The sequence below is a fragment of the Malania oleifera genome, chromosome 12 (assembly GCF_029873635.1).
Source record: "Malania oleifera isolate guangnan ecotype guangnan chromosome 12, ASM2987363v1, whole genome shotgun sequence".
In the NCBI taxonomy this organism is placed as follows: domain Eukaryota; kingdom Viridiplantae; phylum Streptophyta; class Magnoliopsida; order Santalales; family Ximeniaceae; genus Malania; species Malania oleifera.
The window spans coordinates 34,042,828-34,068,625 of record NC_080428.1 but is presented as its reverse complement, the minus strand read 5'-3'; the positions used below and the strand labels follow the sequence as shown (position 1 = coordinate 34,068,625).

Sequence of the window (25,798 nt, the reverse complement as noted above, 5' to 3'; positions counted from 1 at the left end):
TGTTAAACATTGATATACATTGTTTGCACGTGCGGGAGAGTGTTAAACCTTGATATACATTGTTGGCCCACAACCTGAAAACTTAAGCTTTTAGGTAAAGTGGTAATCTAACGAGCTTACACAACTAAGCAAGCATTTTCACATACCCAAGAAATAAAAAGATAAATTAAGGGAAAAAAAAAAACTCCAAAAAGAAAAATGCAAAGGGAGAAGAAAAAGCAAGCGGTTCTTTCTCTTCCTCAATTGTCATCATTTATTAACTCTTTTTTCTAAAACTCCTCTTTCTAATCTTTCTTCTCCAAAAACTTCCATTGCAGAAAACCAGAACTGTTCCCCACCGAAGCTTCTCTTTTTGTCATTTCTACTCCACTTTTCCTTCTTTCTTTTTTCTTAGTAGAGATTTCATTTGGGCCTCTCATCCACAAGGAAATGAATAATTCGTCACAACCATTGTATTGAGAGGCAAAATTATTTAGAAAAATTAAGAAGAAGAAGAAGAGAAAGACTTTGCACCCTGCGGCACTCGTGCATTGGTGACTTGGTGGAGATTGGAAACTGAATAGGCTGCAACCAAGGCGACAAGGTTGCTACGCTGGCACACTATATTGTTGACTTGACAATCAAGGCTGAGGGCTCACTATCCAATGAGGGTTGCAAGGCTGTGGCAGGTCGGCACCGCGGCAAGTGGGAGGCAGAGGCTCGCCCACTTGGTAGCTGCAGCTGTTTGAAGAGAACCCTAATGACTTTTTCAAAATTTACATTGAAGGTTCATATTCCAGTGTGCTGCACCCTACTATAGTTGGGATAATGGACCAATCATATTTTAACACATATATATATTTATTAATTATATATATAATTTTTATTTAAATTGGCTTTTCGGTTTGGTTATATTTATGAAACCAAAACTAAAATTGAAGATTTTTAACACCTAAAATAAAAAACTGAAACTGAATGCCGAAAAACCAAACCGCCTGTGATTCGGTCCAGTTTCGGTGTGATTTTTGGTTTTTCGGTAATTTTTGTACACGCCTCCCCACAACACCAAGGGAAACCCATCCGTAGGTCTCTCATCCCCAAAGATCTTTGACTAAGAGAAGATCCATATGTTCCACTTTGGTCTCGTGGAAACAGACAATAATGCTTCTCCCATCCTTGAGATAGGACCTTGTGGCACTTCTTTTGGATTTTTTGTTTAGCCCCCTCATTTTCATTCCAAAAGATGATCTTCCTTAACATTATTTAACCATACAACCTCGGCTGCTATTGCCTCTGCCAAGTATGGACAACCTCCCGATTTATCATAATTAACTGAACATTCCAAATGTTTTAGGTCCCAGTTTGTGTCAAATTTCCTGTTGCTGCCCATGTGATTTTTGGAGTTGGGTTGTGAGTCCTCCCATCTTTTTTCCAATTTCCCCAAACAATCTGAAAATCCCCATCTTCAAACCCCTCAAAAAATACCCCAATAGTTTTTATAAACAATTTCACCTTCTGTAACACCCAATCAGAGACCTGCTCCTTAAATTCTGTGCTCTCTGGATCAGAACAAAACAATGTCATGAAGTTGGGCCTGTCGTGCATATCTGCTGGGATGGAGCTCTTATGCACAGCCTCAAAGGGAAGGGGGGGGGGGGGGGTAAGGGCTGGGATCAAGGATAAATCAGTGACTGCTACCTGCATGTTCTCCTTCTCAGTGTCTTGGGATGCCATGAGCTGAGAGGAAGGGTGGACCAGTGAGATGGTGTTCCAGGGATTAGCCACCAACCTGCATCCTTGGCTGTACCTTCGTGGAGAGTGAAGGAACTGAAAGCATTGGCATCAACTGGTGGAGAAGGTTTAAAGGCCCGGAAGCCAAAGAGAAGATCCCCCTTGAACAAATTGCCAAAACCCTTCTTCAAGTATGTCCTGGGACCGACAAAGGAGGAAAAAAGCTTGGGCATGGCTGGTTTTAACCCTGAAAAACCGAAATCAGAGGAGCTCCTGCTCTTCCTAAAAATATTGGCAAAGGATTGAGAGCCTCCAATTGAGAGCCTCCAATCTTCCTCCCAGCTTGGAATGTCCCTTGTGACTGGTTGATTTTGGGGAGCATTTGAAAAGGGTACACTGCAGTGGGGCCAGATGCAGTGGCAGCAGGAGTGGTATGCTGTTGGTATTGCCAAAGTTGAAGGAGACAAAGAAGTCTTGATATCCGGGTTTGAGCTGCAGGGAGGGCGACTGAAAGTCGAAACCTTGGGCTTCCAGAAGGAGGGACGGAGCAGGCTTTGGTCAATGACTGCAGATCCATTGGATACATTTCCATCCCATCAAGTCGAATCCCTCTGGGAAGACCAGATGTCTCCAAGTGCCGCTATTGGTCTCCATAAGGGTTAAGAATCTACTGTGGTTGTTCTATTTCAGGGTAAGCGATAGGGTTTTTTCACCAAGAGGAATAGGTTCTGCTTGCAGCCCAGAATTCTCACCAAGCATGAAGGAACCAGGCGAACTCTTCAGGGTCCAAGAAAATTGATGTGCGGTCACCTCTACGATACTCCATTAGTCTAACAATGTCGGTAAGCTTGCCTTCAAAAACCATTTTGAAAGATTTCCTCTCTATCCATGTAGAACACTCTTTGGCTGCCATGGTAATGGAGCAGGGATGCAAGAGGGAAGAGGAAAAGTGGGGTCGAGAGGCTACTAGAAGAGACAAAGAAAGGATTAGGACTGCCAGCAAGGAGAAGAGAAGAAGAGGATAGAATGTTAGGGTTGGGGCTAGGAAAGGGAGTAAGGAGAGGAGGAGGGAAAAGGTTTAGGGTCATGATGAGAAGAGAAAGTAAAGTTGACGAGGAGAAGATTCAGGTTTGATTTTGGATGCGAGGGATGGTTCATCATGGTTGAGGACAAGAAGTTTGAGGATGAGGGAGACAATCGGTGTGAGTCTGTGAGAAGAGGTGTTGGCGAGAGAACGGTCATCATGAATGAAGGGAAAATATCTACATGCTAGTTGAAGGAAGAACTAATAACTAGTTTTGAGTTTATGTGGAAGTGTAACTAATTTGTGCATGTTTACGACATCTGTATAAAGTATAAACTATGAAAGTATTTGGTTGTTCACTTTAATTTTAAATAGCTTAGGAATTCCGTAAATGCATGGATGTACGTGGAACCCAAAGTTAGAATCATAGTTTGATTAATTAACTTAGTATTTTAGAATCATAGTTTAATCAATTAACGTAGTATTCCACTATTCCCAGATTCAGCCATCACTCTTCTTCAATTAATTGGGCATAGTTTGACATTTCTCGATCAATAAGTCCTGGATATTTATGTGGAATGTTGTTTGTGCATTTCAATGAACCTTTGCTTACTGATACATGTAATATTATGCAGGATCAGGGCTTGTGACTGCTGCTGTATCGTCTGTGGCTGCTGGTTCAACTGCCTTTTTATCTGAAGGTTCTTCATTAAGAGATATAATCAGGCAAAATCTTGATCTGTTTTATACACTGGGAGCCCGTGGATTAGGCTTATCACTATTTTTGATTCCCATCTATGTAACTGAGATTAAGCACACCCTTCAAGCATTATGGGCACTTGGTGTCGTTGGATCCTTTGCGACATAAGCAGGCCTCGCTCAACCAGCTGGAATGAACTTGGTACAGTTTGTTGTTGATAACCCCACATGTGTGTGGTTTGTTGGTCCCCTATTTGCGTCGCTGACTGGACTTGTCTTCAAGGAAGGTAATGTTGAAAGAGTGTCCTATACTTCTTTTAATGACTCCTTTTAGTGTTTCTATTATTTAACGGAACGTGTCATTCACTGTGGTATTTTCATTAGTGGAAATGGTTGAGATGTTTTAGAGTAAAGGGGAATATAAGCGCAACAGTAGAGTTGTTGCCGTGTGACGTGGAAGTCACTGGTTTGAAATGTGGACATAGCCTTTTGCAAAAATGCAAGGTAAGGTTGCATTCTATAAACCATTGTAGCCTGCCCCTTCCTCGGACCCTGAATACCCTAGAGCTTTGTGCACTGGGCTGCCCCTTTTTTGTTAGCAATTTAGAGGTGAGTTTTTTGGAGGGCCATTATAGATACTAGAATTTGAAAATGGCATCTTGTACCGTTGAAAATTTTTAAGAGTTGAATGGGTGTAAATAAAAAAAAAGACATACAAGAGAGAGGTTCAAAAGTAGGAACCATATAATGTGTTCTTTTTAAAAAAAATTTGGTAGGAAGCATGATGAAGAAATTTCAAGATGTTTTATCTTATTCTTTCTCAGAAGTTCACATCAGTTCATCTTCAAAAGCTTTTACAGTTCATAGTGATTACTGTTTTCCAAAACAGGACTTTGTTATGGAAAGTTGGAAGCTGGTCTTCTTGCATTCGTTATACCCCCAATTCTTTTGGGGCACCAGGTACTATTCTTGCAACTTTTTGGAACATTTCTTTGGGGTTTTTTCTTTTTTTTTGGTGTTTTTTAATATGATGAAGTAGTAATGGACTTCAAGGTTGTGTATGTTTATAGTTGGAATTCTAATTCCAAGGGTTTAGACTGGAAATTTTAGTAAAAAAAATTGAACAAATTATTGTGGTAAACCTCTTAAAGATCAATATTGTTCTATTTTAACTATTTCTACTGGCATTTGGTTGGTTAGTCTAACCTATGCTCTCATGGCTCTGTGTTGTGGTTAAATCATATATGTGTGTGTGTGTGATTAGTTTATTACACCCAACCTGTGGAATGTCTATACAAAATCTATACAAAAGGAATTTTGCAATCATGGGCGAATTCTTTATTCCAATTCCTGTATGATGGGATTATCCAGGGCATCGACTTCATGTGTGCATGCATGTATATGAGATCCAAAATATATGGGAACTGGTGAAAAAAGGATATTTCACTACATTATTGTGATCATTGATTTTTTTTTTTATCTAATTTGCGTCGAGATTATTTTTAACATTGTGTAATGTTGGGCACTTCATTTGGGAGCTTTGATTTTGAGCCTTGAATTTGAATTTGTGTTGGTTTTGACAAAATGCAGTAAAAAATTGCACTGAACTTTGTTTCATCCGTACAAATTCAAATTCAAGACTCAAAATCTATACTCTCAAACACACTTAAATGTCTATATAGTTACATTAATGTTACAAAGATCTAGGTTGATTTCGTTTTAGATCATAGCTAACTCATATCCATATGGTTGTGCTTCTAATTATGGCTCAAGACGCTGTAAGAATTTCGATCTTTGTGTGCATGCAGACAGGATTGTTTTTATTTTTGTTTGGCTTGCTGGGAGCACGGCTCATGATGTTCCAAAAATACCTTCTGCATTGCTTCATTATCTGATCAACCCATTGTGAAATTTTCCTATTCTAATTCCTGTCATGCAATCCTTGATGTGATCCATCTGAAATACGCAGACCAGTGTAATGGGTAATGGTGTGGAACTTACTCTACTGGGTCTGTGGATGGTTTTCTTTGGGGTGTTTGCAGGAAGGAAGTTCACACAGCCTATTTAGGTATATTTTTATTAATCAAATGTGTTATGTTAGTCGTCTCTATCTAGTCCTTCTCATTGTTGTGCTGACGATATGTTCTCTAATATTCTCCTGATTTCTTCCCACGGATGACATTGGTGATAAATATGTCTTCATGTTTAATGCACTTCCGGATGAGGAGAAAAAAACTTTGATCGAGAAACTCGAGCAACAGAAGTTCTATCAGAATCTTGATTAGGATTTTGACAATTCTCTCGGTTATATACAGATGGAAGGTATGTATTGTAAACCCTCTCAGCGGCTCCTTTTTATTAAGCTTGGTCTTCTTATCTATATATATATATATATTAAATATGGGATCAAGGATATTTGCTTTTTGCCTCTGAAAAGTGAAATTGCATTTTTTTTTTCCTAGAGGCTAATGTTTTTCAAAAGGTAGTCTATGTTTATTCGGTAGGCCTGCATTTGAAGGTCAATATATTTTTTTTTCGTGGGGATTAAAAAATTTAAGTATTTTGAATTTAAAATGTGCCTGAAAATAGTCATATATTAACACATTAACTATTAATGAAATATAATGATATGAATTCATAGAATATGACGTAACCAAATATCACTTCTTTCAAATATAATTGAACATCACTTATGATTTATCAACACTTTAATAAAAAAACACTTTTGCATAGGTGGTTGAAAATGATTCCTTAAAATCTTTTTACCTAAAAGTACTAGTTATCATTTTTGAATATTCTTGAAATTTGCAAAATTAGTTTTTAATCCTCATTTACACTCAAAATAAATAAATCACGCTTAAAGCACTTGTTACTGGATGAAGATGAGGGTGAGGATGACCAAGAGTTTAGGCGCAATTGTAAATTGTTGCCGTGTGATGTGGAGGTTACGAGTTCGATTGAGGTGTGGAAACAACCTCTCGTAAAAATGTAAGGTAAAACTACATACTACAGACCCATTGTGGTCTACCCCCATCCTATGATCTTGCATACGTTGTAGCTTTGTGCACCATGCTGCCATTTTTTAAAATTTTGATTAGACGATGAGGATGGAAATGAGGATGAAGATGAGTAGGGTTTGAAAAAAAACCAATTGATTTTAGTTTAAGGATGGTGGTTTTCAATTTTTCCTCTTCTTCTTTCACGCATCAAAAAGGAAAATGTATTTGTTTCACATTAAAAACGATTTAAAAAAAAATACAAGTAGTGTGTGTAACCGTTTCTGTTTTTTCCTTTTTTTTTTTTTGCTTCTGTTTTCTTGTCTTTTGTTTGGTTTGTTTTTCTTTTTATTTGGGTTATGCTTACTCAGTATCTTCACCGGATGAGATGTGAACAAAAATGTGAATGAGATAAACACAACTGGAATCAGTGCGGTTTTTGTTTATTCTTTTTTTGGGTACACTTACTTTGCATCTCCATCATCAATGATACGTGAACAAAATATGAACACGAGATGAGCACAACTAAAGTTTGGATTCTTATTGACTTTTATGGTTAAAAGATAAAAGAAAATAAAGTTAGAAGTTAGTTCACGAATCCTAGGTGCTCTAAAATAATAATTACCTATTTTAGAATGAAAAAACCAATTATATATAATTACTATATCTTAAAACAAGAATTTAAGGGTTGTAAATTTATAATTTTTTACTCAAAGCATTAAATTTGATAATTTATTTTTCGCATTAGCATGCAAGTTGTTGTATTTGTGCACACTTAGGAATTTTGAAAACAAATTAAATCAATTTTGGTTCTGCGTACCGCAGTTTTGAATTTTTCTTATCTTCTTTCACCACAAAAATGGAAATGTATTTGTTTTTGTTGTACCAAAAATAATTAAAAAATAAAATAAAATTAATGTGTTATTATTTTTTGTCTTTTATTTTTTTATTTGTTTTATTTTCCTTAGAAGACTGTATTTTTGAAGTTTTCCCTTTCTTCTTTCACACTCAAAATGAAAAATTATTTGTTTCACTTTAAAAATATAAATTTAAAAAACATACAATCAATGCACAATTGTTTTTGTTCCTTTTTTTTATGGTTTTCTTTTTATATGGGTAACGCTTACCTTGCGTCGTTATTTAATAAAATGTGAACAAAATGTTAGCATGAGATGGACACAATTAGAGTTCGGATTCTTCTTCAACTTTTATGGTTAAAAATTAAAAGAAAATAAAATCAGAAATAAGTTTATCAACCCTAGATGTTCTAAAATAATAATTACTTATTTTAGAGGGAAAATAATTATATATAATTATTACATGTATAATTTTTTCTTAAAAATATTAAATTTGATAATTATCCTTCACACAAGCATGTTACTTGTTCATATATGTGTTTGTGCTTGTTATTCAAGGGTTTTGAAAAAATAAATTAATATAATTTTGGTTTTGAGAACAAGACGATAGTTTTGAATTTTCCTCATCTTCTTTCACCACAAAAATGAAAATATATTTTTCTTGCATCAAAAATAAAATTTAAAAATCTCAATTAATGTCATATTTTTTTTTACCTTTTATTTTAATTTGTTTTATTTTAAAAATCTCTCTTTTTTTTTTTTTTACCTTTCATTGACATACGAAGTGTTAAGATAAAAATGTTTAATGGCGTTGTGAGAACTTTGAACAATGTAAGACATACCAGAGTTGAGGAAGAGTTTGATATCATTTGACACCTTGGATTGTAATGGTTTCAATTTCAAGTCCGAAGGTGGAGTTATGAAAGTATGGAAAGGAAATCTGACAATGATGAAAGGGCGAAAGCTAAATAGGAATATCTACACATTGTAGGGAACTATTGTTGTAGGTGGAGCTGCAGCCGTAGATGCTGAATTTGATGAGACCGTCTTGTGGCATATGCGTCTTGGGCATATGGGGGAACATGAAATGAAGAAACTGCACAAGAGGAAACTCTTGAAGGATTTGAAATCATGTTAGCAAGGCAAAATTTAAATCAGTTACACACAAGATGAAAGGTATTCTTGATTTTGTGGATTCTGATGTTTGGGGTCTGGTTAGAGTTGCGTCAAGGATGGACATGTGTATTATGTGAGTTTTGTTGATGATTACTCACTGGAATTTTGAAATTACCTTATGTGGCACAAGTTTGATACATTTTCCAGGTTCAAGTTTTGGAAGATTGAAGTGGAAAATCAAACGTGGAGGAGAATCAAATGTTTGAGGTCGGACAAGCTTTCCGTTTCAAGCAGTACTTCTGGTAATGTCTAGGTTTCCCACAAAAACGACACTTGTGCTTACTTGATACCTTCTTCTAGATATTAGAAGAGGATTCATTATCCTTTAAAGATCCTTTCCCCTTTCCATGCTTCTCTACTTTCTTTTCAGCTCCTTGATTGTTCACATAATGAATAGAGTGAATTCTTTTATTGTTTAGTCGTGTTTCCTCTTGAACTAGCATACTTTGCAACTCATGCACATTCCATTTATCTTTCATGGTGTTATAGTTCATTTGAAACGGTCGATACTCAGTCGGCAATGAGTTTAAAATGAACTGAACAAGGAAATTTTCATTCACACCCATTCCCAAAGTCTTAAGTTTTGTTGCAATATTTGTCATTTTAGCAACATGCTCATGCCTAGTACGTGAACCATCAAACTTCATGGTGGTTAAAGTACCCATTAATGTCCCAGGAAGAGACTTATCTGCTATTTGGGAACGCTTCCCCACAAACTTTAAAAACTCGTTAGCACTTTTAGTTTTGAGAATAGCTGTCTTGATGTTATTTGCAACACTCATTTGCATAAACATCAAACTTAACCTGTTTGATCTTTCCTAATTATTATGATAGGTTATTTCTTCAGCACTGCTAGAATTAGTAATAGTAGCAGGGTGATCACTTAAGAGTGCCAAATCAAGATTCAATACACCGAGGTGAAATTGAACTTGTTCACTCCAATCAGCAAAATTCAACCCATTAAACATTGGAACGGATGAAGCATGCAAGTTTAACCATCCAGACACAGATACAGCAAGAATTAACTATACTTAATGCTTTGAATGAAACATTTATAAGATCACAAACATAAATATATTAATGTTTTCCTTTGGGAAAAACACTAATGTAAAGAGCTTTAAAATGATGCTAATTAAATTTTAAATTTTAAGATTACTTTGGTAACATTATATGTACGTATTATAAGTATCTATTATCTTTGGATAAATAGATAAAATAATAATACATAATAATATTACCAAAACATTATCCTTATATTATAAGAACAATTAATCAACCTTTGGGTGATTCTTGATGTCTTGTAATAATTTTATATCATTCTAGCATCAAACATAATATGAGTACTTTACTTAATGATTTAGTCACTTTGGTGATTAAAATCAAAATACTTTATAACATCACAATGTTAAAATATTGTGAGTAAAGTAAACATGTTGGCAAAATTCTTGTAAATTCATATTAGCGTACATTAACATTATATATATTTACTATCACATCAGACATTCTGCACCATCATTATTATTACATAGATTTTAAGAAGTATCATGGTAGAACAGAATTAAACACAGTGCACATAAAATAATTTTGGAGACGTGCTGCATTGTCAGATTTTATTAACCGAGACATACCATACTTACACCATTATGCCTTAGAAAAACAAAAGGTTACTATGCCTTGATTCATAAATTAAAATTTAACGAAACATGAACCTTTAATCATAATCGAAAACCATGAGTTTCTACAACTTTGCTCTGATACCACATGTAAGTTTAAACATGATAAACGTTATTCATACATCATAATTTTAAGACCTTCGAAACTTACAATTTTACAATCATTAACGTTAAAATAAAACATACCTTGATTCATAGCTTCCGAATATATGTACATATATATATATATTTCAAACTGTGTTTCTATCTCACAACCCTTGCTCTTCCTTATGCTTCAACTTAATTTGATGGATATACTTAGCATAAGTATCATAGGTTGAGATAGGACCAGCCCCTAACCTCTCTTTTATAATCACTTCCATCAAGTGATTAATAATGTATCATAATTATATCATAATTATAGACTTCTCATATTCCGAGATGTCATTATAGTTTCACAAAATTCTGAAATCATTAATCAGAAAACATAATTGTAATTATGATAATAATATTTTATTTAATGACCTTTCATATTCCCTTAACAAATATGATTATAATTTCATTTGAGGCAATTAATGTCTTATAGGATAGACATAAAATAAACTGAAAATATAGTAATAAAGAAATGTTTTTTTGTTATGGTCAATCTTACATTATTGTACCTTGTTGAAGATATAAATTAACTTTATGAATATTATTTCTTCTATAAACAGTATGTGAACTTGCATACATTTAGGAAAGTATATATATATAGAACCTGCGTTTAGGATCACTCAAAAGTTAACTATTTATTTTTAATGGCATACTATATTTAAACTATAACCCTTAAAGGCGAATCAATGCAATCACAATAAATGAGGTTTTTTTGAGTACTGGACAATTAATACATGTTATGTGGTTTGTATGTGGGAGTGTGTATAGGGGTTCATTTTGTTTCAGTAGATGCATAGGAAGGGCTTGTCACAGTCATGTGCAGCATAAACTCACACAAGCTGGTAAACAAAATTGCCTCAAGTGGGAAGAGAGTAAAGATTATAGGATCTTCTAACTGCAAAGGCACAACACAAGATGCCCTTGGTTCAGTTGTAGAACCAGAGGGGTCTCTTCTCGAGTCTTTGCCTCTAGACATTTTCGTTAGTATATCAAACATTGCACAATCTCATATGTACAGATTGTGATTTATAATTTAATCTCTTGTTTGGGGATGTAATTGGGGGATTAATGATTTTTATTTGGATTTTGAATTGGCAGATTATGATATTATGTAGGATTGATCATGATGATTTGAAGTAGCTTTTTCACGTTTCAAAATTAGTTAGAAAAGCCGTAAATATTATTGTTTACCTTTAGCGTGGGGAATTTGGTTATGTTGCTTGTTTTAGTATGGTTTTGATTCTTATTGTGTTGAAATTGACATACTCTGATTGCAAAAAAATTGCATTTTGCGTACAACACGCCTATAAAGATTCAACCTTTCCGAACTTCCACGAATTTTGAAGACTTGAGCGAGTCACGGGTTGCGAATGCACAGAAAAAATCAAGGGGCTTCAGGTCTCGAGTTGGGGGAAAGAAATTGGGTGACATCTCAGTGACTATTTGTTTCACCAAACCAGGAAATCTCTAAGAATTCTCAAAGAGGATGAGAGTCAACTCCTGATAATTGATGATGTACATCACAGTTGTCCTTCCTCTTCTTCTTCTTCACCTCTTTTTGTGTTATGTATCACAAAAACTTAATATAGGCTAGGATGAAATCAAACGTGACAACACCATGCATTGGAGGAGTTTTGCACAATCACCACCTCCCAATTATGTGATTGATTAGGGTTTGAATTTATATTCAAAATGAATTGTTTACAATTACGTAATTATGCAATTTAGTTTCAAAAGAGACATGCAAATATCATAATGACACGTCAAAATATTCAAATCGGCCTATTACAATTATATAATTATATAGATATATGAATTATAGTATTAATTATATAATTTAGCTTCAAATGAGAGGTGCGGTCAATATCATTATTAGGTATACATAGTTATGTGTATACTTGAATCAAATCAATTATGTAATGACGTGCATACGTATTTATTGATTCGGATAAGAAAAATAACTCATTTATCCATTTAGATAAGTGTGTAGTACATAAATAGATCGCCAATTTTCCCATTTAGATCCATATAATTATATGGTTGTGTCGTAACTCATTTGTTTATTTGGTTATTATGTCCATAAAACATTTTTATTTATTTTTTAATACTAAAAATTATTATAAAATGATTTCATATTTATAAGTATTAGGCTTTTCAGTCATTGGAATGTACTCTCAATTAAAAATTTTGGAGCATTAAAAGCAATCCTAAATCTAAATAGTTTGGTTCCAAGATACATGACTGAAAATCCTAATACTTATGAATATGAAATCATTTTATAATAATTTTTAGTATTAAAAAATAAATAAAAATATTTTATGGACATAATAACCAAATAAACAAATGCGTTACGACACAACCATATAATTATATGGATTTAAATGAGAAAATGGGCGACCTATTTATGTACTACACACTTATCTAAATGGATAAATGAGTTATTTTTGTTATCCGAACCAATAAATACGTATGCACGTCATTACATAATTGATTTGATTCAAGTATACACATAACTATGTATACGTAATGATGATATTGATCGCATCTCTCATTTGAAGCTAAATTATATAATTAATACTATAATTCATATATCTATATAATTATATAATTGTAATAGGCCGATTTGAATATTTTGACGTGTCATTATGGTATTTGCATGTCTCTTTTGAAACTAAATTGCATAATTGCGTAATTGTCAACAATTCATTTTGAATATAAATTCAAACCCTAATCAATCCCATAATTGGGAGGTGGTGATTGTGCAAAACTTTTCCATCAATGCATGGTGTTGTCATGTTCGATTTCATGCCCGCCTATATTAAGTTTTTGTGATGCATAACACAAAAAGAGGTGAAGAAGAGGAAGAGGAAGGACAACTGTGATGTACATCGTCAATTATCAGGAATTGACTCTCATCCTCTTTGAGAATTCTTAGAGATTTCCTGGTTTGGTGAAACAAATAGAGTCACTGAGATGTCACCCAATTTCTTTCCCCCAACTCGGGACCTGAAGCCCCTTGATTTTTTTTGTGCATTCGCAACCCGTGACTTGCTCAAGTCCTCAAAATTCGTGGAAGTTCGGAAATGTTGAATCTTTATCGGCGTGTTGTACGCAAAATGCAATTTTTTTGCAATCGTAGTATGTCAATTTCAACAAAATAAGAATTAAAACCACATTAAAACAAGCAACATAACCAAATTCCCCACGCTGAAGGTAGACAACAATACTTACGGGTTTTCTGACTGATTTTGAAACATGAAAAAGCTGCTTCAAATCATCATGATCTGTCCTACATAATATCATAATCTGCCAATTCAAAATCCAAATAAAAATCATTAATCCCTCAATTACATCCCCAAACAAGAGATTAAATTATAAATCACAATCTGTACATATGAGATTGTGTAATGTTTGATATACTAACGAAAATGTCTAGGGGCAAGGACTTGAGAAGAGACCCTTCTGGTTCTGCAACTGGACCAATGGCATCTTGGGTTGTTCCTTTGTGGTTAGAAGATCCTATAATCTTTGCTCTCTTCCCACTTGAGGCAATTCTGTTTACTAGCTTGTGTGGGTTTATGCTGCACATGACTGTGACAAGGCCTTCCTATGCATCTACTGAAACAAAATGAATCCCTTCACACACTCTCACATACAAACCACATAACGTGTATTAATTGTCCACTACTCAAAAAAACCTCATTTATTGTGATTGCATTGATTCGCCTTTAAGGGTTATAGTTTAAATATAGTATGCCCTTAAAAATAAATAGTTAACTTTTAAGTGATCCTAAATGCAGGTTCTATACATATATACTTTCCTAAATCCATGCAAGTTCACATCTTGTTTATGGAAGAAATAATATTCATGAAGTTAATTTATATTTTCAACAATATACAATAATGCATGATTGGGTATAACCAAAAAAGGTCTCTTTATTACTGTATTTTCAGTTTATTTTATGTTTATCCTGTTAATTCAAGAATGATCATATTTTTCCTGTATTCACAGAATGCATATGCAACCCAGACAATGGAAATTAAAAACTGAAGAAGAAATCCAAACCATGAAGTCTGCACAATAGTTTCTTCACTTTCTCTGGGCATTTTTTACAACAACTGAGATTCGTATTAAGAACAGAAGGCTGCAAAGAAATCATCTAGCCCAAAAAAAAAAAACAGAGATAATTAAATATCCACTATTGCTATTATTTCTGTACAAAGAAGAAAGAAAGAAAGAAAATCAGAGAAGACAAAAAGAATACGTCGATCTGAGGAGATGAATGAGGTTGATGATGGTCCATTGATGAAGATTTGTGCCACAATGGATTAACCCACAAACAAAAAGATGGTTAATTAAAACCTATTCGGTTCTAATCAAGTTGCTGCTTGCAATTGTTCTAGAAAATAGAGACGGATTGATCGAATAGGAAGAAGCGTTGATAGGGGAAGAAGAGTGTGAGAGGGTGAGGGTAGGGTTTGCATATATATAAAAGCAATGCAATTTGATTTTTGGAAAGCTTTCCTATTAACAGATTTTTTGAAACTCGGTGGCTTGGAAACAGCATAATTTTTGAAACAATAAGTCGGTGGCTGTTCAACTATGACCATAGAAAAAAAAACCCTTATCTCTTACAGTCTTGGTCTTACCTGCACACGGAGATCACAAAGTGCCGTCGATTTTGGAAAGAAGCGATGTCATTGGGGCTCTTCCTCCCCCTCCTCCTTTTCCCGCCGCCGGAGATCACAAAGCGTCCGCCGATTTTGCAAAGAACTGATGTAATTGGAGCTGGAGTGCCCACTGGATCTGCCAAGAGCACTGCAGTTTTGGACGCGGTGGCTGTGAAAATTCTTCGATGGACCCTAGAAGAAGAAGGAAGGAGAAGATACGCTTGGTGGAGGTTGGGGGAGGGGGAAGGAGACCACACGTTAATTCTCAATTTGAAGCAAACAATAACCACTTCCCATGTGGCTTTCACACACAATTTATAAGAAAGCCTTAGCATAAGAAATTACTCATATAAATGTGAAAATGCATGAGGTTATATACACCCCCCTCTTAAAATACACAAATATTACAAACAAGCCTCTAGAAACACATAATCGTACTATGAGCAAACTAAACACACACAATAAACCACTAATTAACTAAAGCACATTTGGTTTTAGAACCCAACAACCCATTGGCCCTATTTATTTGAAATTAACCTTCGAATTGGGTCAAAATGATCCATCCAAAACCTGCTTCTCATCCTACATCAATGAATGTTCATCAATCACTTTACAACTCAATATTGTAATGGTGTTTAGCATACTTTCATCCTTTCCTAAACTTCCATTGCCTACGAAGCTGTAATAAGATGAGTTAACTAAGCACATTTGGTTTTTGAACCCAACAACCTATGGATCCCATTCTTTGAAATTAGCCTTCAAGTTGGGTCAAAATGATCTAGCCATGTACTTGCTTCTCATCCTACATCAATGAATGTTCATCAATTGTTTGACAACTCACTAGCTCTTGTAATCATGTTTAGCCTATATGCATCACCTATGATGTGTGATAAGATGAATAACATTGCTTTGCTATTTGCGACATGACTCTTTTGTTTACTGCATGCTACATACTTGCATTTGTTGCTCATGAATATTTTCATGTGGTGTATTTTCGGCTGACTTCTGGCTGACTAGTTAAGCTTACATCATAACTAGTGCTACACAATCCTTCACACGGTGTGAAGTGTTCACCCCATGACTCTAGGCTAGGGGTTTTTAAAAGTTGTTCTTATTGCAACTATACTTTAGGCAAAGCATAATTTGAGAAAACCTGGCCCGTATGGTGGCCTAGTTGGATGGCTATGCCATTTAGCCAATTTAGTTCATTGAAAGGTTAGAGTGATCTTAAACCTAATCTAACTCCCTTGGCCGAGACATTGTTGGATGATCCAACTTGGTGCCATATGTGAAGGAAGAACTGTATAAGCAAGCAAATTTGGTGAGTGCCAGGCAATAGCATGCTGAGTACTCCTCATTGGTGGCAAGCCCCATAGTTATTCAGCACCAACCAGCTCTCAACTCCTTTGATAGTCACCAATGTCAACATGTTGGTCCCAATTGACAGCGCTATCACCTAATGTATAAGTAACACCCAATTCTCGGCATTCAGCACTGAATTGTTGATTAGTAATGAAGCCATTTACCATGTTAGATGTAGAGGTACAGTGGCCCCTTCTCTAAGTGAGATTGAAGTCAATTTTTTGCCATACTTTTGAACAGAGTGAGTGTTGCCTTTAGCGTAATGGACTGTGTCTTTATCCTTCAACCATGATTTTCCCAATAGAACATGACATGCATCCATGGGATTCGATCATGCCAAACCTCATTTCCAATTTATCATAAAAGGTCGTACTTGGTGCACAAGGATGAGGGTGCTTCTCTATTTTCCATCATAGCTTGCCTACAACCTCCTTTGAGTAATGTTCTCAGTTCCCATCTAGAATTAGTTCCAAACTTTATCACTGTGTCAAAAAAATATTGCGCTGGCTACAATTATCCTCTTCAACTTTGGGTGTCGTCATTATGGACCTAACCACCAATCACTCTCCTTGCACTAGATCAACGTCAATATCTTCCTTTTCTTCATGGTATTTGTCATATGTTGGCTCTTATAGCTTGTTTTCTTCACCCTATTTTTTGAAGGTACTTTGTTCGTTGTGGACGTAAGATGTGCCCCCTCCACAAATGGAACATCCACTCCGAAACCCACTAAGATGAATTGCACCAGTTCTCTTTTGAGGCCCAAATCCTTAAGTGTCTTTCACCTTCACACTCTTGTTAGCTTCCCAACAAGCTCAATTAGCTGCGCCAACATTTGTAATTCTGTAACAACTCCTTGATTCTGTTAGGGCTTGTTTCTAGCCTCTGAGAGCCCTGAGCAACAGTTGTGACTTTTATACTCTGCAGTGTGAGAGCGCCTAGCAGATGGTCCCCTTGCTCCATAGTGTCACATCCTCTATCTGCCACTAAGGCATGTTCTCAAGTATCATCTAGGTTAAATAAATGGACATTCCCATCTCGTCTGTAATGGATTGATTCAAGCATGTGAGGTAACGACTAACAAGCTGTTAGTTGCTCATTACTCTTATATAAATCAACCTAGATTTATATGCTTCCAAGGACAAGTGTCGTTGCTTTAAGTTATGAAATTTCCAACTCCATCGTGTAATTAGCTAGTTAAAGTTGCTCCCATAACTTAGCTTAATGTGCTTCCATGGCCCCATGTGCATATCATTAGGCATGCTGTTTTTTATCTCTTCCACCATTGAAGTGCAACACCCTTCAACTTAAGCTTGAAAAACATCTCTCATCTTAGGCTTCCATTCAATCTTGATTCCCCCACCATTTAAATCAATTGCTTACACTTTCCTCTCTTGTGAACCACCCCTATCTCCAATTGTTGATGAACAAGCTTGTGAGGAAATTTTCCTCTACCTTCTAATTTTTTTTTTTTTTTAAATCACCATTTGTGTTCACCATGCATGCTTTGCCTTGTTCCCATTGCCAAAGCACCTGCATTGGTCGCAGTAATCATACATGACATCTGAACTATGTCTGCCTGCTAGTTTGGTGTCCTCTTTTGAAGCAGCCTCTTGCAAGCTCAACCATCATGTGATCCGGATCTTTTTTACATTCTCTTGTCTTTATTAATTAATTATTTTTCTACCCCCCCCCCCCCCCCAAAAAAAAAAAAAGGTTCTTTTGCTCTATTGTCATGCCACATGATGAGACTTAAGAAATAGACATTCTAGGTACCAACGCTAAAGCTTAAACCAAAGTTTATTTCAATAATCGGCCTGCCTCCACAAACTTACAACCGATTAAACATAAAAAATTGGTTTCTTAAATTCTAAAATACAAACTTTGTTTTATTTGTATCTGCGGCTCTTGTACTTACGGCTCATAATTAAAGGATGAAAAATTTATGGGTTGAATTCTTGAAGGGAGTAGCAGTGACTTGTCGACGAGTGTGCTTGACTCGTCGACGAGTAGATACCGGGAGGCTTGAAAATGTTTAGTTCCTGAGATACAAAGAGTAGGAAATCAGAAAAACAAAGACTCGTCGACGAGTGGCTTTCTCTCTCTCGTCGACGAGTGCATCTAGGCTGCAAGAAAGAATTTGAATTTTGAATTGGAATGTGGTGGTGGTTGGGAATTCGGAGGGAAACCTCCGAAGTATTGTTATTTATGTTCTTTTGGGCATATTTTGAGAGAGAGAAATCATTGTAAGAAAGTGTGTTGTGTACTTTCACATTATAGTGAAACTCTTGTGCCTATTGTCCTCATTCTTTTGTTGTTTGTTTTTGGTTTCTCATTTATACTGGTTGTGCATCAATTGTTACTTTGTATTTCATCATTCGCTACAAATTTACTTATTTCGTTGTGCATCCTATACTCGATTTCCACAACAAATTGGTATCAGAGCGTTGTTGTCATGGCGTTGGGTACTTCTATAAGATTTGATGTCGTCAAATTCGATGGAATCGGGAATTCCGATTTGTGGTAGAGGAGAGTTAAAGATATATTTGTACAACAAGGGATGGTGAAGGCTCTACATGGTGTTCAAACGGATGGTATGGATGAGGCAACATGGGGAGAATTGCAAGCACAGGTCATTTTTACAATACGATTGTGTTTGGCGATGAAGTTATCTATCGTGTGATGGAGGAGGATTCTCCAGCGGCTGTATGGCGAAAGTTAGAAAGCCGTGCTTGTCCAAATCACTCTCTAATAAACTCTTTCTTAAGTAGCATCTTTATTGGCTTAAGATGGTTGAAGGATTGAACTTAAATCAACATATTAATGCCTTTTATCAATTCATAAGTGATTTGATGCGCGTTGATGTTAAGTTTGATGAAGATGATACGACTTTGATGTTACTAAACTCCTTGCCAGCGACTCATTCTTATGAAAATTTAGTTACCACTCTTACATGGGGAAAAAAGTCCCTTAATCTAGAATAGGTGACAAGTACCTTGCTAAATTTTCATCAAAGACTGAAAATATGTGATGAAGGAGAAGGACTAGTCGTGAAAGGTAACAATGAGCGTTGCGAAGGAAAATCCAAACATGGATCGGGTCAGAAATGTCATCCTCAATCCAAGAAGAAAAAGGATATCCGGTGTTATAAATGTGGTAAAAAGGGGCATGTTAAATTGAAGTGTCTGGATTGGAAGAAAGGAAATGCTGAAAAGCATGAGGGAACTTCAAAATCAACGAATGTGGTTCAAGAAGGAGATTCAGTTTGCAATGACGGTGATGTTCTTTCGATTTCGTCGGGATTGGATAACCTCACGGACTCATGGATACTTGACTCGGCATGTTCTTACTATATGACTCCAAAAAAGGAGTGGTTTAGCATCTACAGCTTGGTAAACTCAGGTTCAGTTCTTATGGGTAATGATGTTTCTTGTAAGATCATTGGCATAGGAAATGTTAAGATAAAAATGTTTGATGATGCTGTGAGAACCTCGAGTAAAGTAAGACATATACTGGAGTTAAGGAAGAGTTTGATTTCACTTGGCACCTTGAATTGTAATGGTTTCAATTATAAGTCCAAAGGTGGGGTTGTGAAAGTATGAAAAGGTAATCTGACGATGATGAAAGGGTCAAGTTAGATGAGAATATGTACACATTGCAAGGAACTACTGTTGTAGGTGGAGCTGCAGCCGTAAATTCTGAATCTGATGAAACCGTCTTGTGGCATATGTGTCTCAGGCATATGAGGGAACATGGTATGAAGGAACTACACAAGTGGAAGCTCTTGAAAGGTATGAAATCATGTCAGTTGGACTTTTGCAAGATTTGTGTTCTTGGAAAACAAAACAGGGCAAAATTCAAATTAGCTGTTCACAAGACAAAAGGTATCCTTGATTATGTGCATTTCAATGTTTGGGGCCCGGTTAGAGTAGCATCAAAGGGTGGACATGTGTATTTTGTGAGTTTTGTTGACGATTACTCATGGAAAGTCTGGGTATACTTCATGCGGCAAAAGTCTAATACATTTTTCAGGTTCAAGTTGTGGAAAGCTAAAGTGGAAAACCAGACGGGGAGAAGAATCAAATGTCTAAGGTCAGACAATGGGACCGAGTACGCTGATTCTCGGTTTATGGAGTTTTGTGCACATCAGGACATTAAGAGACACTTTACCGTTTGCTGGACACCTCAGTAAAATGGTGTGGCCGAAAGGATGAACCGAACTCTAGCTTAAAGAGCTCGGTGGCTTAGACTTAATGTAGGGCTACCGAAAAACTTCTGGGTCAAGGCAGTTAGTGTGACTTGTTTTCTGATAAACCGATCGCCAAGGGCATCATTAGAAGGTATAGTTGCAAAAGAGGTATGAATGGGAAATGCAGTAGACTATTTCGAATTGAAGGTATTTGAGTGTCTAGCCTATGTTCACGTGTTTAGTGAGGGGAGATCGAAGCTTGATCCAAAATCTCAGCGTTGCATCTTTTTGGGATATCAGAAGGGTGTGAAGGGGTACAAGCTATGGGATCCAGTGGCAAACAAGGTGGTGCTCAGTAGAGAAGTAGTCTTTGATGAGAAGGTTATGGTGAAGCGTACTCAAGATTGTGATGAACAGAAATAGGAGCCATAAAACTGGGGCGGAGATGAACATGTTGTGCAAGTGGAGTTGGAAGCTCAGGGCAACGACAATGATCATGGTCCTTTGGTTGCAGGGAGTTCTAGCTCGGGAAACCAACAAATTGATAATCTTCCTATACGGAGATCCAGACACACTATCAGACCACCTCCAAGGTATGGGTTTAAAGAGTTAGTGTCTTATGCTTTTTTTACCAGTTGCAATGATCCAACTACGTTTCAAGAGGCAGTGCACGGCCAAAAGAAAGGTAGATGGATGGGTGCGATGATTGAGGAGATGAAATCACTACATAAAAATAAAACTTGAGATTTGGTGGAGCTTCTAGATGGGAAGAGATCGATAGGTTGCCAGTGGGTTTATAGAAAGAAGGAAGCAATTTTAGAAAAGAAAGGAGAAAAATTTAAGGCACGGTTAGTGGCAAAAGGGTACTCACAGAAGAAGGGAATAGACTATGATGAGATATTTTCACTTGTGGTCTGACACACCTCTATCAAGATAGTGTTGGGGTTGGTAGTCCATTATGATCTTCATTTGGAACAAATGGATGTGAAGACGGCTTTTCTTCACAGTGACTTGGAGAAACAGATTTATATGGTACAACCGGAGGGATTCTGTGAACCAGGGAAAGAAAACTTAGTTTGCAAGTTGAAGAAATCTCTTTACAGGTTGAAACAGTCTCCAAGGCTATGGTATAAAAGATTTGATTCCTATATGATTAAGATTGGCTACAAAAGGTGTGAGTATGACTGCTGCGTGTATGTGAACAAGCTTGAAGATGATTTTCTTATTTTCTTGTTATTGTATGTTGATGACATGTTGATAGTTGCAAAGAATTTAACTGAGGTGAATCAGTTAAAGGAACGGTTGCATAAAGAGTTTGACATGAAAGATTTTGGTTTAGCCAAGAAGATACTTGGGATGGAGATTCGTTGGGACAGAAGTTCAGGGAGGATATGATTATCTCCGGGTGGTTATGTGCAGAAGGTGTTGGAGAGGTTTAGCATGACTGATGCAAAACCGGTGTGTACATCTCTAGCGAGTCATTTTAAGTTGTCTACTGTAGATTGCCCAAGTATGGATGAGGATATTTGGGACATGTCAAAGGTCCCCTATGCTGGCGTCGTGGGAAGTTTAATGTATGCCCTGATGTGTACGAGGCCAGACTTGGCACATGCTGTGAGTGTGGTGACTAGTGAGTAAGTTTCTTTTTAATCCAAGTAGACAACATTGGGAAGTCGTGAAGTGGATCTTTAGATACTTACGGGGTACATTGGATTATGGCATCATGTTTGGCAGGCAATAGGGTGGTCTTTTAGTTATCGGGTCGTTGATGTTGATTATGCATGGGATATGGATGATAGAAGGTCTATAACGCGTTATGTTTTTACCCTTGTAGGAGGACCTATATATTGGAGATCCATGGTTCAATCTCTGGTGGTAATGTCCACAACTAAAGCGGAGTATATGGTAGTTGCCGAAGCTGCGAAGGAAGCCTTATGGCGTACCGGTTTGGTCAAAGAGCTGGGATTACAGTAAGATGGGGTTGTGTTGCGTTGTGACAGTTAGAATGCTTTTTACTTAGCAAAGAATCAAGTATACTATGCTAGAACCAAGCATATTGATGTGAGGTTCCACAGAGTTCGGGAGTTGATTACTTCATGTGAGCTTGTATTGGAGAAGGTTCACATGTCTGAAAACGTAGCGGATATTTTGATGAAGTTGGTCGCTAGTGAAAAGTTCAAGCATTGCTTGAACTTACTCAATGTCTCCAAGTGTTAGAAGGGAGAAAAATCCAACCGAGCGTTTCAAGTTCAAGGTGGAGCAGTTAGATATGTTTTTCAGGTTATTCTAAGGGGTGTATTATCGCCAAAGTGGAGATTGTTTTTTTTGTATATGTGACTCTTCTACTTAGGGCTCATAACAAAGGATAAAAAACATATGGGTTGAATTTTTGAAGGGAGCAGTAGTGACTCGTCGAAGAGTGTGCTTGACTCGTTAACGAGTAGATACCGAGAGACCTAAAAATGCGGAGTTCCTAAGATACCGAGAGTAGGAAATCAGAAATAAAGACTCGTCGACGAGTGGCCATACTATTCAACGAGCGGCCTTCTCTCTTTCGTCGACGAGTGTCCTGTTCTCATTGACGAGTGCATCTAGGCTGCGAGAAAGAATTTGAATTTTGAATTGGAATGTTGGGGTGGTTTGGAATTTGTAGGGAAACCACCAAAGTATTGTTATTTATGTTCTTTTGGGCATACTTTGAGAGAGAGAGAGAGAGAGAGAGAGAGAGAGAGAGAGAGAGGGGAGAGAGAGAGAGAGAGATCATTGTAAGAAAGTGTATTGTGTACTTTCACATTATAGTGAAGCTCTTGTGCCTGTTGCTCTCATTCTTGTGTTGTTTGTTGTTGGTTCTCATTTATACTGGTTGTGCATAAATTGTTACTTTGTAATTCATCATTTGCTGCAAGTTTCCTTATTCCGATGTGCATCCTATACTCGATTTCCACAACATACTTTCCTATTTGGTGAATTTATTGCCAAAATCACACCGTAATAAGTAAGAAATAAAATCAACATCAAATCACAATATTGAATCAAAATCAAATCACAAAATCAAATTAGAACGTGTATCTTTTCTTAAATGATATGTAAGGTCTCCATGTTGGTTCATGTCTCCATGATCAACACTCGCTTTCCCCATCATTCTCCTCCACTTCGGAAAAGTTTGACCTCAACGCTAATTAATAGAATGTGGATTTGGCAAACAATGAGTCCAAAACGACCCTACATCTTCATACATCTATGACATTTGGGATAAAAGTTTGTATCATAACTCATAATGAGTCGAACCAATCTTGACATTGATAGTGTTTGCATGACCAAAATTGACTATGTCCTCAGATATTCCAAGCTCAATGCAAACTGAAGCTCAAGATTCCCAATCACTTGTCCTCTAACAAGCCAATCCCAACCATAATTTGTCGTGGTTACCACTCTTATACAACAACCCTCTAGCATATTTAGGCTTTCATTTGAAAGGCGGCCCTCTGGCTCGGTTGTGCTTAAACTCACTGCACAACAACAATAAATGAAACAACCCTCTGGCCAAAATGGCTCATGTGCCCGCTGGCAACATGGATCAAATGCTTTCCTAAATTCATCTTAATGCCGTCTCGGATGGGTCTTTGATAAAGGCCACGAGGCCAACAATGCAATTGTACTCCCGTCAATTCCACAATAGCATACTCTAATCATGTTCTAATCAAAACTCATAACAGCATCTTTGGGTTCCAAGTTCCAACAAAGTACAATGAGCAACGTTCGTGCTTCCCTTTGATTCCATACCCTACTGGGTAAACATCACCACTGTGACTATGACAGAGCTGCACTTGTGGCTCGAGGGCAACGTATCCAAGATGTTCACAAATCATTTTACCCATAAATATAAGAACGTTACCTCTCTTTAGGGGTTCGAACAACACAAATTTCGTTAAAAGCATTGTTGGCTAAATTCCTTCACCTGTCCACTTCCACCAGATTGAAAAATATCACCTTTGCCCATGGAACTAGGACACGACAAAGTGTCAGCTGATAACCATCCGAGCTTCAATGCAACCACAATAGAACGACTCCCAAAGTGTGGATACAATACTCATCTTAAGGGCACAAGGTATTCTCATCTTAGTTCCCATAAATCAATCCTCGTTCCTTCTTAGGGATATAGGGCATCATCAAGTAACCTGATGTCCATCCTTATCCAAACACAACTGAGGTCTTAGATGACACTGCCCAATTGTATAGCCGATGGCCAAGACGGATGCACACCCAAACCTCTAGGTTGAGAGTACCACACTATCTCATTCCCACATGGATCCTCTGTGTGGCTTCCATTGCCACACGGAAGTCCAAAACACCCCTTGAGGATTTCAGGAGCCCGCCCCTGAGTGTTGTTCTTCAAGGCTAATGATCTTTGACAATTCCTTCTTCAACAAAACCATTTTTGCCCTTCCTTCGGTATTGAGCTCTTAACTCATCTCCTGCTCGTCAAGATCTTTGATGTCATTAAGAATGGTAGTATTTTTTGCTTGAATATTTTCGAAGGTGCTCTTATTCCAACAACTTGAGCTTTTCTTTCAACCCCATCAATTTTGATGCTAGCATTCCCCTCAACCTAAAGTGAGGAGCACCAGTTCTTAATGAGGTCTTTGAAACCGTTGTACTTTGACCAGATTTTCTTAATGTGGAATGGGTTGTCCCCCATTTGACTCCTCCAGTGTCAATAAGAGTATGGATGTGATCCGATGTGTGCTTGGGAAGGAGTCCTCTAGTGGTTTTGGAATAGTGAATGCACTAATTTGTGGAGATAAGGAATCTATTAATCCTTGAGGAAAAGGTGGCTTTCTAGTGTTGGATCAAGTAAAGTTCCCCTAATGAGTGGAAGATCATGAGGGCATTTGCATTAATGAAGCCCAAAAACTCTCTCATGCATCTACTGTCCGCTTTGCCTCCACTTTTTTTATGGAGAAAAATCACCAAGTTCAAATCTCCACTTGTAAATCAAGGAGCATCCTAACAGCTTTTAATTTCTAAGAGCTTTGCTAAAAATGATGCCTATGGGGTCTTTCACCTAGGCGCCGGTGAGGGTCCAACGAAAATTGTCATCCAGGTTTTTGAACAAACACGAGATTGAAGGAGTTGATGGAATGATCCAACATCTACACAACATTGAGATTCCACATAACAAGGATGCCCCTAGTGTTACTCATAACTAGGGGTGAAATCAGTTCATTACGGTTTGATTACGGGGCAAATCTAAAACCAAACCGAAAATTGTGGTTTTTAATCATTGCGAACTGAAATTGAAATCAAAC

The 25,798-nt window shown here is 36.8% G+C and overlaps 1 protein-coding gene across 2 annotated transcripts in view; it reads left to right on the top strand.

The window, feature by feature from the left end:
* The window catches only part of LOC131144311 (uncharacterized), a 49,833-nt gene that overhangs the window by 15,491 nt on the left and 8,544 nt on the right, over positions 1-25,798 (top strand). For both annotated transcript variants that reach the window (XR_009133775.1, XM_058092870.1), the window contains exons 2-3: positions 3,370-3,720; positions 4,323-4,393. Coding sequence is in view for 1 of the 2 variants with exons in the window: in XM_058092870.1 (XP_057948853.1) it covers positions 3,627-3,720; positions 4,323-4,393 (165 nt within the window). In the remaining variant the exon portion in view is untranslated. The remainder of the gene's footprint in view (positions 1-3,369; positions 3,721-4,322; positions 4,394-25,798) is intronic.